This window comes from Crassostrea angulata, chromosome 7, assembly GCF_025612915.1.
Source record: "Crassostrea angulata isolate pt1a10 chromosome 7, ASM2561291v2, whole genome shotgun sequence".
Lineage (NCBI taxonomy): Eukaryota > Metazoa > Mollusca > Bivalvia > Ostreida > Ostreidae > Magallana > Magallana angulata.
Genome location: NC_069117.1, coordinates 2,607,920 through 2,624,017, shown reverse-complemented (window position 1 = coordinate 2,624,017; position 16,098 = coordinate 2,607,920). Strand labels below are relative to the sequence as shown.

General features: G+C 32.0%; 1 protein-coding gene and 1 long non-coding RNA gene across 2 annotated transcripts; one reads left to right on the top strand and one right to left on the bottom strand.

Annotated features, from left to right (window-relative positions):
- Nucleotides 1–1,244: 1,244 nt before the first annotated feature.
- Nucleotides 1,245–7,750, bottom strand: LOC128191516 (uncharacterized). Its single transcript, XM_052863620.1, has 5 exons — nt 7,372–7,750; nt 5,776–5,959; nt 4,228–4,328; nt 2,251–2,355; nt 1,245–1,739 (listed from the first exon to the last, which is right to left on the bottom strand). Exons 1-5 carry the CDS (start codon nt 7,448–7,450, stop codon nt 1,327–1,329), a joined length of 882 nt encoding a protein of 293 aa, XP_052719580.1. The 5' UTR covers nt 7,451–7,750; the 3' UTR covers nt 1,245–1,326.
- Nucleotides 7,751–13,892: 6,142 nt separating this feature from the next.
- Nucleotides 13,893–16,098, top strand: LOC128191517 (uncharacterized). Its single transcript, XR_008244436.1, has 3 exons — nt 13,893–13,993; nt 14,120–14,205; nt 15,902–16,098. It is a non-coding gene; the product is annotated as an uncharacterized LOC128191517 (long non-coding RNA).

The window sequence follows — 16,098 nt, the reverse complement described above, 5'->3', positions numbered from 1 at the left end:
CTCCTCTGTTATTTCATGCTGGATTGACTAATTTGGTTGTAAAAGGCCTGATTTATGTAACACCTTGCATTTAAAAAAAAATCCATTTTTTCTGTTTATTCTAAACATAAATATATATTATTTAAACACCTTCTATACCTTTTTCATGAATTACATCTTCTGGTCTCCTAGTATCTAATGAACCTCATTTAATATAGAATATAATACTTAAAATAATTTAGATTTGTGTGCTGTTAGCAGTTAGGAAAAGGAAAAAACCTATTTAACAAATTATGTATTAACATTTTTTCACAGTAGAATTTAGAATTATACTCGATAAAGATTTTATGCTGCCGATATGCTGTGAGAGGCGAGAAATGCTAATTCAAGGACCGTAAAATAGGAACCAAAACTATATATAGAATCGTCTCGTTTTCAAAATGAGAGGCCGTCATGACATTGGAGCTTAGTCTCCTTCTTGTTACAAAAATCTGACAAAGGCTGTTGATTTGTGATATTAAGCATGTAGATGAAATTTCATTTATCGACGATCCGATAATCTATAAATCAGGAGACATTGATGTGCCCTTAATCCTTCTTATTGATATAACTGTTTTATTATTAATAAATTCAGAAGTTAAGAACATTTGCAATTTCCTGCAGTTATTGCCCGTATCAAGTAGCTGATATCATTTATGAATGAACCTTTCAAAAGAAGGAGCCCTGTTTGTGTGGTCGCCGCTATTAACATTTATATTATGATCATTCTGAGTTGTAGTGGGTTTATAATGTTTTTATGAGTGAACGGGAGAATAATTTTGCCATATCACGGGATGTATAATTTTGTTAGGTCCTCTCTGAATTAATATTCTTTATAACGTAGATTGTGCCAATTCATTAAACATAACATTAAAAAAACAATCATGATGTAATCGATCTGCCTTAATTTGAAAACCTGATATGACAACCTCACGGGGTTTGTATTCGAGCATAAAATATTCTTTAAATACAACCGAAATTGATATGGTTGTTATGTAACAAGCGAGTATTGAAAATAACGTGTGTTACGAAAGCGATATGGTTGTGGAATAGCGCGGTCTCTCTAGAAGAGTGACGGTAGAAAAATCCAATTTGGTGACTATCTGTTGCGAGGTATAGCAATTTACAATAGGATGTGCTCTACTAATAGACCTTTATATCTTAAGTTCACAACTTTTATAAGTTCTTTATTTAAAGTTTTCAAAGCAAGAGGTAAAAATGTTGAATATAAATAGAATGCTTTATTAAAACCCATCACAAAAGTACAGAGAGTCAAGGACACAATGAATTCAATGCTGATTTTCACCTCTACGCGGTCTCCGCCGGCCGAACCTTCCGGACTTTCAGAAACTGTCTCCTTAACTGTTCGTTTCTGTTATATATGACAATGGCTACAGTCGATGTAACAAGAATTAGACACAACACAAGAAGACTAGCACACAGAATCACTATCACCTCCACTGTGAACACGTCCTCAGACTTCTTGGAGGTCGTGTTAGAAGTGTTCGAACTACTCGGTGAAGCAGTTGATACAACCGGCGTGGCTGGCCCCGCCGTTGTTGGAATGTTTGATGACACAGTTGTTGTTGTTGTCGCTGATGTTGTTGTTATTGTTGTTGTTGTTGCTGACAGTGTACACTGAACGTTAGATAAATCCACAGTCTGAGAACATGTCCCCGTAGTTGTTAAATCAGAGCAAGGTGGTGTACAATCACAGCTCGCTAAGAAAAGATAAAAAAAAGATAAAAATATCATTTAATTCCACGGAACTTAAATGTTCCAACAATTTCCAAACATTAAATAACTGTCTCGTGATATCATCGTCTTATAACAACATTTTCTCATTGCAACATTCAGATTTGTTGTAATATAAGCTACAATTAAGTTTAACATTCAGGGATTTTATATATTTCTTATCGTTTTCTTTTGTGTCTGCGTTAGATATAATATTCATGTTTTAATCTTATAAACACTGGTATAGTGTTTAAATCAATAACACTTGCATTTACGGGACACTAATTTTGACATACCTATGTGCTTAAATAGAAAATCTCTTTACTTTTTATATCAAGACAAGATCAAATGTTTAAAAAGTGAATTACATTTCGAATAACAAAAGAAAAATGAATAAGAAAGGAAACATTCAAAATTAAAGTTCATTATTGCCGTTAGTACTAAGAGCTATTACTAATATAAGGTTGTCTTTATTATCAATTATAGGATTACGCTTACCCAGTAAAGACATGGTGTGTAGCTCTGGTTCTATTGAGGAACACACGTCACAAATAGACAGAGATGGACTTGTTGACAGGATGACTCTGCTTCCGTCCGCCACATCTACAACAACAAGCTGTAAACTGGAGTCCCAGAGCAAATTACAACAGAAGGTACGTGGAGAAAGCAAAGTTAGGATCTTATGCATAAAGATTGAAAAATATAAACATGGAGTGATATGATATTATCAAGAAGAACACACTACCCCTTTGGTAAATAGACTCGTTTTAACAAGAGCTTAGACTTTTGAGAGTACGTGACAAACTCCGATTTGAGGAAGGCGGGTCTACTCATGGTTATCTGTCCAGTCATTGGCTAATAGATATGAATACATCAAACGCAATACACTTGTCCGACTTCATCCAGGGCTGTTTATTTCATTTGAAATAGCGTTAATTCAGTTCTTGGCAAAACAACATTCCGACTTTGACAGTCTGTGAAAATTAATGAGCTTCTATCAGGGGTCAATATTTGACAGTTTGTTTGGATGAGCAAAGTAAATAGTTATATCCCACAGAAAGTCCAAGGTCTTGTTTAAACGGATCAAATATACTACAAATCATATTAATCCTGTTTCTTTTACTCGTGATGTTGAAATGCCAGGGGAAGAGACAATGAAGAAGCAAAGTGAATCCACTGTGAATAATGCAGGTGGTGATAGAGCTTTTCTAAGTTGTACTTCCTTTAGAGGAGCGTGATCACAATTTGAGCAAAATTCAATCTAAGGTTTGTTTTTCCTTTTGTTATGAGTAAACTCAACGATATTTCAAAATGTGTATGCTAATGTAAGCTATCCAGTTTTAACTGAAACATAGAGCGCGTATTTCTAGAACTCGTGTTACTGCCATGTTGGTGTACACATATAAATACGATATTCATAACAAAATGAAATAAGGCATTTTATTTGTATTCATGATTGGCATGTAAACAACTTAGATATTGTATAAACAAAGCTATTGCCAACATACCTCTATGTAAACAAAGACATCACCCAAGCTTTGCTTATATGGTTAAAAAATGCGAGTTGTTTATTTCGCTTAAAACTAGACTACATTTAAAGTTTAGATGCCAAAATGATATTAGAAAAACGCTAACAATAATATGGAATGTATTTAAAAATGTGAGCTAAATTTTAAAGAATGCCATGTAACAACAGTAATAAAATACTTTAACCCCCAAATAAACCCACATATTTCGGTTTTCCTGATTCAAAAAAGTATTCTTTTCATTACAAGATATTGTTCCCTTTATACTTCTTTACTTTAATAAATTACTTTAAAAAATTAAGTATAGAGGTTGGTTGATCAACTAGCCATCAGATATATCTAAAAGTTAAGCTTTAAACTATTAATACTAGGTGAAACCCAAAAAAATTTAGCTTATAAAATTGAAAAGTTTTCTCTACCGTTCAGACCTCTTAAAGGATTATTTCTAGATTGCCGTTGTTTTGTACAAATTAGATTTCCCGTTTGAGAAAATCTGAAAAATTTGGTTGTCATCGATATTGCAACAATCATAGTTATTAAGTCGAATTCGAGATAATGACAGTCTGTACAAAAATTAATTATAACATCTTGATAACAAGGAACGTTCGAATAACATTTGTTTATTATATTAGTTTATTAGATTTTGTACAGTAGAAACCTAAAAATAAAAAACCCTGTATTTTCTTTTTGATGCCAACAACAGTTTTATTTGTCATCGTGAGCTTTTGTAAATTACAATTGATTCTTACTCTAAAAACAGATGCTGTTTCAAACTGAAATTAAACTATCGAAATCAGAAAAATCTTTAATCAAATCTTTAATTTTTTATTACGAAAATGATGCAAAAGAGATACTAGAAAAAACTGTGTTTCGTTGGAAAAGTACAACATTTCTTATAATATTCGTTATAGTTTCTAAGATATGTCTGTTGAATTATTGTTTGACCCACCTCTGGCCGGGAAATAGTAGAACAGGCTATTGGCCGTGTCTGTGTATAGCAAACACCGGTAGGCGTGCAGTGTTTGTGAATTGTGGGTGACAGTAGTAGACCTGCAAAGAGAGGATTTTGTTCAAAACTCATGGTCCATTTTTGAGTATTTTGCTTGATAGATTAATAGATTTATAGATAGATTTATTGGTATGTCATCATACATATAAACATACATATTGTACATACTATGTTTCAATATCAGATGGTTATATTTTCATAAACAATGGTGTTTAAAAAACATAAATATGATACCAGAATAACCCATGAAAGCTCGAAAGCTTATTTCCAATGGGGCCCTTTCATTATTATTTGAAACATTACTTATTGACTTTAGTAGCTACTGTAACACAAAATGTGTTTGTACATAATATTGGCACTGTATTAATAAAACCATAAACATTGATATAAACTAATTCTGAGTATACATGTGTTAACATTGATTATACGATTTGATAAAATCTTATAGTGTCTAGTAGTACAACATATCACTATTTTGTTTCAAAATGCCCTTTTGTAAAATAAAACGTTTTACTTTTGTTTTCAAAATATTTTTTCTATTTGTAAATTTGATATGTGATGTTAAGAAAATTCTAAGTAAATCAGTGCTTGAACCAATGATAGAAGCAGAGGAATCGCCGAGAAAATCATTATTTTCCTCATGAGCTCAACATCCTGGTATTTTGAAACTATATCGCTGAATTTATTTTGCAAAAAGTTCCACATTAGAGAAATGATATAACACGTACTGTTTGACCAAAACATAAATCACTGCTATCGCAATCTGCAATGCTTCATATAATTTAGTTCAAGTCTATCAAACAATATAAAATTCTCTTCCAAGAGACACAAAATGGTGTTAAGATGGACTGAAAGTTTAATGCGATCACTATGCTTGTTTGTTCGTAGAAAGATTTTGAATAATGTTAGATTTTATCTTTTGGAATTTATAACGCCTAAATCATCGACTGTTTCACATAATAATAGTTTTTACTGTTGTATCGTTTGTATTTATTGGGGTCAATGTTCGTGGATAGCCAAAATTTTCCTTGTTCGTATGAACGTAATTTCGTTGGTTGCAAGTTCTAATTACTTATTACATATTTAAAAAGTGCTTGTTTGTATATATGTCGGTGGGAAATTCTTGCACAAGGGTTACCCACAAAATCACGAACATTGATCCCCCATGAACGATGATGATTCTACGGTAATATAAGCATATTTTTCATTTTATTTCATATGCTAAAATCTTTACCTTTTTAACATGAAGAATATTTTCTGTTACTTATGAAAATCTAGGCAACAAAACTGATATGAAAAGAAACCAAAGAATGTTCTGAATAATGATTGTTTAAACAAGACGTTTGTGACTACAAAAATAAGTATAAGTATGTGTATCTTGAAAACTAAACAATATATTAAAGACACGAAGATTAAGAAGTATAAAATAAGGATGATTAAACATATCTGTGAAGCATATATACTGTTTAAGTAATTATAAATCATTACCCTATGATAACAATTTCATTTTCGTTGCTGTCATGACAATTCCACATATCTATATTTGTTCCATAAACTGTGAATGGCCATCTAACAAATCCACCGTAGAAATGTATGTTTTCTGTGACCGATCCACTCGAAGAATCTCTGAACGTTTTATCTTTCCAAGTAGTAGGAAATGAACAACTGCTCTCTGCAAATTTGAAATAAATTGAATAAAGGATTAGTGCATTTAAATAAGCATTGTTCATACCATTAAAGAACTGACTGAATAAAATTTAAGCCTGATTTTCTTGATCAGAATGTTATTCATAGGAAGCAAGATACATTTACCTTAAAATATAAAACCTTTCTGCAATATTGATTTTTCTCAATGTATTGAATCTAATATTTATTACAATCGATAAGGAGTCCCGTATTTATTTTATGTATTTCCATAAACAGCTGCTACATTTTAGTTTAATTTTAAAAACCTTAAAAGTAATTCATCGTAACTCATCTTTCATATAAGTATGAAGTATCAAATGCAAATGTTACATACACGTGCGTTTTGCCTAAAACACGTATAGAAATGGATACCCCGGCTCCAGGTGATTATACAGGACCAGAGGGCCCGGAGACACCCTGTTGTCGTTCTCTTCTACATCTGGGTCTATTGCAGATAGGGGACACGATAAGAGGTAATTTATGTAGAGGTTCTTTGTGCTTTACATTAACAACTTCTATATATATATTGTCAAGTGATGGTTTCTGCTCCGAACAGATTGAATTTCACCTAATATCCATATGATATCATCTAATGTAATAAGAAAGTCGGTAAGGACCAGGAAATAAGGTTGTAATACCTTAAACCTTGGACATAGGCAACAAAGTGTGAGTGAGACACTTGTTAATAGAAAAGAATTAGTTGTGCCAAACATCGGTGAACACTTCATGGAAAATCTATCTTGCTAAAATGTTGCTGCTTGAAACGTCAATGAAAACAGTCATCAAAGTTTTAAGCTGAAGTAAACACGTTTGTATTCCATCCAAAATATTGACATGAAATTCGTTTGGCAACAAAAACACTTTAATTTATACAAGACCAGTAGCCTAATCATGATTGACAATAACCTAACATTATAAACACACCAGCAAAAAACAGATTTTAGAAAAAGTATTCTTTTTTTGCAATGTCGGTATCGTATCAAGTCTTCATATCTTTTAAATTAACTTTTGTTTGTATTTCAATTGAAAAAAAACCTTGTAATAAACAATTTGACATAGCTATAGCAGATGTGTGAATTTTTTTTTTCTTTTCCATACAACAATAAACCTGAAGTCAAAAAACGATTAAGTCCGTGACCGGTCAAACGCCTCGGTATATCATGTAACATGGGCTTTATTATCTTATTCAATTTTATAATGGAACACCTGCAAAATGTTAACACTTGCTTTTCGATTGACACTTTATGGTTAAATGCAGTCTTTGTTATATTTCTAATTATTAACACCTTCTAGTAATTCTACCCAGTAATCATTAAGCCAAATCAGTTAAATAAGACTTTTCTGTTTATCAGTTAAGCTTTGTAAAGAAAAGTGAAATATAACCCTATATACTCTTACCCGTATTTAAAATGTGAATGCATATCCAAATAAAGATATAAAACATCCAAGAATTACACAGTTTTACAGACAAATTCATTATGTGAGCAGTGTTAATGGTCCGGAGTGATACCGTCAATGACTACTTAGATTTCATCACGCCTTCACAAGGCCTTCTCTGAGTCCTTTCATGCTACGGTTGGGAATGACTTGAACTGGTTATAATTTCCATCTTAAATAGATTTCTGCCCATTTAACGCATCACTTCTCATATGTAACCGTGCACAAGTCTTCGGTCTGCCGGAATCTTCAGTTCCTCAAACCAGACCCAGTTTCATATTTCTCTGTAAAATGTTTTTAGTTCGCGATTGAAAGCGCGCTATCGTGAGCGTGTCGGATGGGAAAGAAGAACCTGAATATGAAGTTAAAGAACCCTTATTAAATAACCATGCACATCAATTTCACTTGTCAATTATTCAACACCCGTGGCAAAACTTTAATCCCGCCCTTTATGATAGGTATAAAAGAACAATGAATGCAGAGGCTTATGACATATCTACCAATATTTATATAGCTGTTTCGTTTTTGCAATACTTTATTTAAAATGTTTTTTGTTACAACATAAGAATAGATAATTATAGTTGTTTCTTCAGTTTATTTCATTTTTGCCAACTACTTTGATAAGTATTACCAGCATTGAAATGTAAGAAATAAAATTGGATTATGTAAAAGTTATTCAAAACATGAACCATTCATGAATCTGCCAACAGTTACGGTAAGTTTCCTAGCCTAATTCTTAATTAGTGAGCTGTTCAGTAGTAGCCAAAAATAATATAGAATATCATGATTATTGAATTATACGAAATAAAATTAAATAATCGGTAGAAATGGAAAAAAATAAATAATGCAGATTCATATAAAGATATGCTGTTCTCGAGCTTTCCCTGAAAGATATAATTTCTTTAATTTGATAATAAAAATAATAAATGGAAATGATTCTGATATTGGTTCCACGTTTAATGTACCTATAACCATTAAAAACATTGGATTACCCGGGTAAAGCGTGCCCCATTTAATATATTAAATGATACGTTAACTTATATTATGTATGTGTAGCGAATAGGTCTAATTCAACGATTTTGTACTCTTTTCAATTTCAAACCAGCATTTAGATAGAGTAAGATTGGATCGGAGGGTGCAAGTAACCCTATAGAGAGAGGAGTGAAGTGTACTTTACACTGATCAACAATGGATGGTTTGATTTACTCCTCAATAAAACGCTTCATATCATACAACACGTGATTTTTTTGTCGAGTTACATTGGAATACACAAAAACGTGGTAACCATCGGCAAGTGCATTGCATTGATCTAGATCTTTTATTCTTTTAGCACATCTCCAACATTTTCTAGTTTTACTGAAGCTTTAATGTTCAATATATGAATAGGCCATGATGAGGAACATGGACATGAATTAGGAATCTTTACTCTAGAGAAAATAATTATCATAAATTTGTAATTCACAACTGGTACACAAGAGTCGGTTGGACTGATATTATGAAATTCTCGTGATTTTATGACGTAAAAGCGAATTTCGTACTGTTTGGGCTTAAAGGTCTAAAAGTGAATCATCGATATATACAGAGTGTATCTGTGAAGTTATTACCACATTTGGCCTATATTTGGGCATATCTGTTGGCAATAAATAAGATAAAAGCATTTATTTTGAGGCACGTATTACAATTATACCACTGAAAATGCAGATGAGAATCAGTACCTATAAAACATCACATCATGTAATAGTTTGCCTGTTTTAAATAGCTCATGATGAATTGCGATAAAATTTATCGACGTTCAACCGTGTATTTAAACATAGCGAACTGCTGTTCTTAGCGAGAGGTTAATTTTTTTTAAAACTGAAATAAAAAAAGTCAATAAAACTAAAAAAGACAATGAATTTAATTGAAATATACATTTTATTAACCATATCTTGTCGATTTTTTAAAATTGTTTTTTAAATTTTCTTAACATACACGTGATATTTCCGTTGCTGCAATAATAAGACAAAGGAGAAAATACAAACTTAAATACTTAACTTGAGGGTTATCAAACGGCATACATCATCCATTTAGATACCCTTTTAGACCTTTTGGTAAACATTCAGTTGACTAAATGATACAAATAGATTTTGTCATAATTATACAATTTTGTACATAATGTCAGTCGTATTGGAATCGTCTTTTATTATATATGGATAGCTGCTTAGACACTTTACAATAGAGTACAATGTAATATAGATGTACTGGAATATCATCAGGTCCATTGTAATGATATTATTAATGTATTACTTATCAGGATATTTGTATGTATTGTATTTCGGAACAGGATATAACTGTAACAGATTTGTTTAAAGTATGTAGTTCCAGTAAAACAGTAAAAGGTTAAATTGTACGTATAGGTACCGGTATAACGGAGAGTTCTCGGTTTTCTATATAAACACGTTTGCTCTGGTCCCATTGAGTTTTTATGGCCCAGAGACAGTTTGTCACAAGGCTAAAAACAGCGTTATCAAAGAAGAGAGTGACAACTAACTGGGTGAATTTAAAGGAAAACTACCTTGCAAAGGTTCCAAAAGTACGAAAAGGACCTTACTTAATATAGTGAAAGCATGCAAAACGGTGACCCAGAGACAGTTTGTCACAAGACTAATCAAAGTACTGAAGAACTGACGGGAGTTGATTTTGTCGATGTTAATTTATTTTGAAATCAATGATATGTTCTTTTGCATGACAAGTACATGTAGTTTCTTTAGAATTTGAATTACGCACATATTTATAATATATATTTTTGGACTTTTTCGACAAGAATGTCGAGAAACCCCCATATGAATCATGTTAAATAATATTAAAAGATAAAAATTAATTCAATCAAACTATGTATCAGTAATAGAAATATTTCTCGAATATTGTATGGATCCAAGCAATATTGAACTCTAGTCTCGTTCAACCAAACGCTCGGCTGACACCGTAAATCTCCGACAAGGATTTACGGAGACAGCGGATAACGAGACTATATTGAACTCTGGCGTAGGAATACATACGACTACAAAAAATATTTTAATTGTTCGTACCATTTAAAACTGACTATTTTCAGGGTATTTATAAATAAATTTCCTTGAAAAACAATGCTTTAGCATACATTACATCGGATTTATCAATTATTTTCAAGAACGAGGACTTGTCAGCAGCAATGATTTGTGCTGAGGTCCAAACACTGTTTCACTTTCGGTTTGTCTGAGTAACTGCATAGGAGAGTTGATTAAAATCAACTACCAAAAACAGCGTTATCAAAGCAGAAAGTGACAACTAACTGGATGAATTTAAAGGAAAACTACCTTGCAAAGGTCCCAAAAGTACGGAAAGGACCTTACTTAATATAGTGAAAGGACCTTACTTAATATAGTGAAAGGACCTTACTTGATATATAGTGAAAGGACCTTACTTAATATAGTGAAAGGACCTTACTTAATATAGTGAAAGGACCTTACTTAATATAGTGAAAGGACCTTACTTATTATAGTGAAAGGACCTTACTTGATATAGTGAAAGGACCTTACTTGATATAGTGAAAGGACCTTACTTAATATAGTGAAAGGACCTTACTTAATATAGTGAAAGGACCTTACTTAATATAGTGAAAGGACCTTACTTAATATAGTGAAAGGACCTTACTTAATATAGTGAAAGGACCTTACTTAATATAGAGAAAGGACCTTACTTAATATAGTGAAAGGACCTTACTTGATATAGTGAAAGGACCTTACTTAATATAGTGAAAGGACCTTACTTGATATAGTGAAAGGACCTTACTTGATATAGTGAAAGGACCTTACTTAATATAGTGAAAGGACCTTACTTAATATAGTGAAAGGACCTTACTTAATATAGTGAAAGGACCTTACTTAATATAGTGAAAGGACCTTACTTAATATAGAGAAAGGACCTTACTTAATATAGTGAAAGGACCTTACTTGATATAGTGAAAGGACCTTACTTAATATAGTGAAAGGACCTTACTTGATATAGTGAAAGTATGCAAAACGATGCAAAAGAGGTGAAGGAAGCAATGGCGCTCTGATACATTGTTAACACCTCACGCAAACGACATAAAAAGATTACTCAGGCAAAATCAAAAACGTATTCTTTCTGCACCGCTGGCGGCATCTGAATGGACAAAACTCGGTTAGCGAAGTGACGACAGACGAAGGTAATTTTATACTAACAAATAATATCTCAAAATGTGTATACGTAAAACACGATAAGGGAGATAAAACTAACATTAAAATGCAAAATCTGTTCATTTACATAGTGGAGTCCCATGAACAGAGGGCTGGCAGGAAATCGTAGGAGACTAAAAAGCCTTTCTTGGACACATTGATATTCAGCCAAACAGATAACATTGAGGCGGATAATCTCCCCGCAAAAGCCGAGATGTCTAATACGTAGCCAGCCTTCTGGTGTCACCAATGTGAGCCGATATAAAGTTAAGAGATCTGACACTGATAAACTTTTATTATGCTAATTGAAAACCCATCATTATTAAGTGATATCAGACGTAGTAAACATTTTGGGGTGACCTTGCCCTTTGTTAGTCCCTCGGTTTATGAATGGAAGCCAGAAGCATTGGGCGTGTCATGAATGGCTAAATTTAATATTTATTTATATTAATATCTCTCTATACCGTGTGCTCGATTAGTCATGCTTTTAGAGTTGATATACTGGATCTAGTCAGAAGCTAACTGCAATTGGTCATGGCAAACATTTATCTACGTATGTAATTTCTCATTAACAAACATTAACATTAACAAACATTAACATTAACAAACTAATGATATGATATTTGGTTAACTAAATATTACTATGTGTCTGTAAAGGTGACTAAATGTCAGGCATATGTCACTCAGAAACAAACTATGTCATTCGGTCAAGTCAGCTAAGTGTTTATCTTGTATAATCTTATTAGTCTGTTGCTGTATGGTCACAATGACAAAAAGTTACATTTATGAAATATTGATTTTTAAAAATAAAATAAATTACAGAATGTATATGCTTGTAGTGGCTAGAAATGTTTTTGTCATCACTTCAAATGATATAAAAAATCGTAAAAGTTTTGTATATATTCCACTTTGATTCTCGTTATGGCAATGCTAAAAAGATATAAAAAGCATTACTCATATATCAACGATAATTGATCTAACACTTCTCAATATCAAAATTCGTACTTTATACACTTTTTATTTGTTGATTGCTGTTCCACAGCGATATAAATTCTGTATTCTTATGCTTATTTAAGCGATACTGACTTAACAAAGGGGATGTTTATGACTTTTATATGGATGTAAATAAATCACTCTCAATGGAAGAGCCGGATCTCTGTGTATGGATTCACGTTTTATCGTACCACCCATGTTGATTTAAAAGTCAAGGTTAAAAAAAAGATTAACGATTCAGTTTAATTTGGGCCATGGTCATAATTGTTATATAAAATTGGTAATATATTATCCATCATTTGGTTTTGGGAAAATCTCATACTGGTCTTGTTTCACTGCAAATGATGTTAATGATTATTTGAACAGTTTATGAATCAAGATACTCTTAAAAAGAAGTTTTATATTCTTTTTTTTAAAATCTGATCTCTGACTTAGTATGATAAGTGATAGGTTCTGAGTGGTATGCTAACATACCATTTTATATCTATTAGAAATACTATATGGGACTTCAAGCAAGATTTAGCACCATATCCTGTCCCAAGTTTCTGCTCCCACCACTTATTGCTCAACATTTCGATGAAAATAAATACATTTGTGCCTTAAATACATTTATTCACCAGGACGAAAGGTCCATTTTTTCAGTTTTGTATTGGTCCTCTATTGCTTCAGGTTTCAAAACACAACCAAAAACAAAAATTCTACGGGGATTTTGCATTGCAAAACCAGAAAAGTACACGGAAATACTGACAGTGAAAATGTTGAGAAATTATGCGAGGAGTCCCAAGAATTTCCGAATGAATAAAGGGTGATTAATCCTAGTAGGTCAAGAAATGTATTTTTGCTCCAATGTATGAAAGAAAAAGACTCAGAATTATCGCCAAATATTCATTTAACTGTTTTCACAGACAGGTATGTGCATTAATTAAGAAAATCAACAAAAATGATGGAAAGGTAACCTGGAACATATTGAAGACTTTCGAATTCTTTATGACTAAATTCAGATGTGACATAATATGGTGGCATATTACTAAATTTAGATAAAATACCTAATTATGTTGATAACATGCGACTTATTATTTATCTTGTCATGCGAGAAAATTTTGTTTTGCCTCGGACTAAAATTTGTCGACGTCATTGGATGAATCGCGTCACGTGATTGCCATATAAATATCTTTACACGGCATTTATACAGAAAATTTATTCGGAAACATGGCGGACGAAACGTTATTTGAGCTGATTTTTTACATAAACGTTCAACCATACCTTTAATTTTTTAAGCCCTGAAATATTTAGAGTGACCCCCCCCCCTTTGCCCGTGACGTAATATTACGATCCTACAATGGATTCCAGGTTTGCATAGACGAATGACGAGGAAGGTAAAACTTTAGAGATTTAAGCTATGAAGTTACTTGTTATATATTATCTTTTGATTGTTTACATATCAAACTTAAGGTCCTCGACAAAACAAAACACTTATTAGGTTTGTTTCTGACTGTTTACAGAAATTTGTGGGGTCGGTGAAGTTCAAAGAAGGCGAAGCGGAGTAATAATGAAGTCATGCAACATATTGATGTCGACATGCGACTAAGTATGTCAACATGCGAGTTAATTATGTAAACATGCAAGATATTTATGTTGACATACGATTTAAGTATGTCGACATGCGACTTATTTATATCAACACGTAAGTCAATTATGTTAACATGCAAGATATTTATGTCAATATGCACGTTTTCTCGCATGTTGCTTTGACTGATAACCAGAATTATCTTGCATGTTGACATAAATATCTTGTACGTTAGTTCAACATAATTAAACCGCATGTTGACCAAATAATGTCGCATGTAAACTTAATTATCTAGCAAGTTGACATACATTTCTTGCATGTTGACATAAATCATTGCATGTTGACATAAATATCTTGCATGTTAACATAATTAACTTGCATTTTCACATAATCAAGTCGCATGGCAACATAAATAAGTCGCATGTTGTTATAATTATGTTGTATCTAGCATCTATGATGTCAAATACGGGTGTAAGTAAATAATTTTACCTATATAAAATTTAAATTCTCTTTAAAGATTTGTAACTTGCATATAGACATATACGTATTTTGACATAATTTATCTTGCATGTAGGGGCAGAAATATGCCACAAAAAAGTCGTAATCATATTTCCATTTTCATGGCGTTAGCTGATATCCAAAGTTATTTCTTAATAAACGATGTTCAAAGATTTCAAAATATCAATTAATCACTTCATAGAAATAGAATCCATAATTGATGTCTTAGTTTTCTCTTGGCAAATGAATACTAAATTGGAAGTATTGTAGTTTTGTAGTTTTACGTTATCATTGAGAGCAGTACAAAAAAGTGATTATCAGTTTCTGCAAAATTATATTTCATAAACCAATCGATGTGGATTTTTTATAAATGAAGATTGGTCTAAGTTTAGATAAATTAAAATCAATAAGACCTATAATAAAGAAACGAAAAAGCATTTTTCAAAAATTTTCATTTTTTTAAAAACCTCATTTTTATTAAAATTGTTACACGTCACTGTACATAGAACATTGTAATAAATTATGAAGATATAAAAAAGTATTCAATGCAATAAGACAAAATCAATTCCTAAAACCTGTATTATTATTGAGAAAAATTCTGTTTAAGCTAATCAAATTCAATTTACAATGTTTGGAAATTTAATGTACTCTTTTAATATCACACAGAATATGACCCGTGAAATAAGAAGTACAGAAAAGTTGAAATCGATAAACTTTTAATGTATTAGGAAATGTATACTCTGTAATAAAAGAATTTGAATTTCTAATCTTACACATGAAATTTGATTCAAAGGGGGATTATCTTTTTAGGGTTCCGCCCTGGGTACTTTGTAAACATCAAAACAGTTTAAATCGAACAGGACATTTTACATGCAATTTTCCGCTGATTGAGCTTCGAAGTTAACATTTTGAAATTTAAAACGGAATCATTCTTGTCACTTCAATGCTAAGAAGTTTTTCAGAAAACCTAATGGCTGGATTAAATATCATCATTAAAAAAAACGGCGGAATAATTTCAAATCTGTTATTATCTTCACACTTTTATGTAAACTCTTTATGTCATCAATGGTCAGATATCCATTTATTTTCATGGGTGAAAATGAAACCTTAGCAGTAATTTTTTCATACTTCACTGGTTCACACCTCTTTCCTATCTCGCAATTTGAATGAATTTACAATCTGACAAGTCATCGTTACAAGATATATCATCTGTCTGCAGGTCCCTATAAGAAGTGCCATAATCCAGTCCAAGAAGACACAGCCATTTCATTACTCTGGGATTGGCTGTGTATGTCATCTGATCACACCTTTAGTTTGGGGAGGAACTGAATAACTCTACAATCAGTATCTGGTTCGCTAATCCATTGTATTCATCGCTTGTCTGCTGCTGTTATGTTGATGCTACGATTAAAAAAC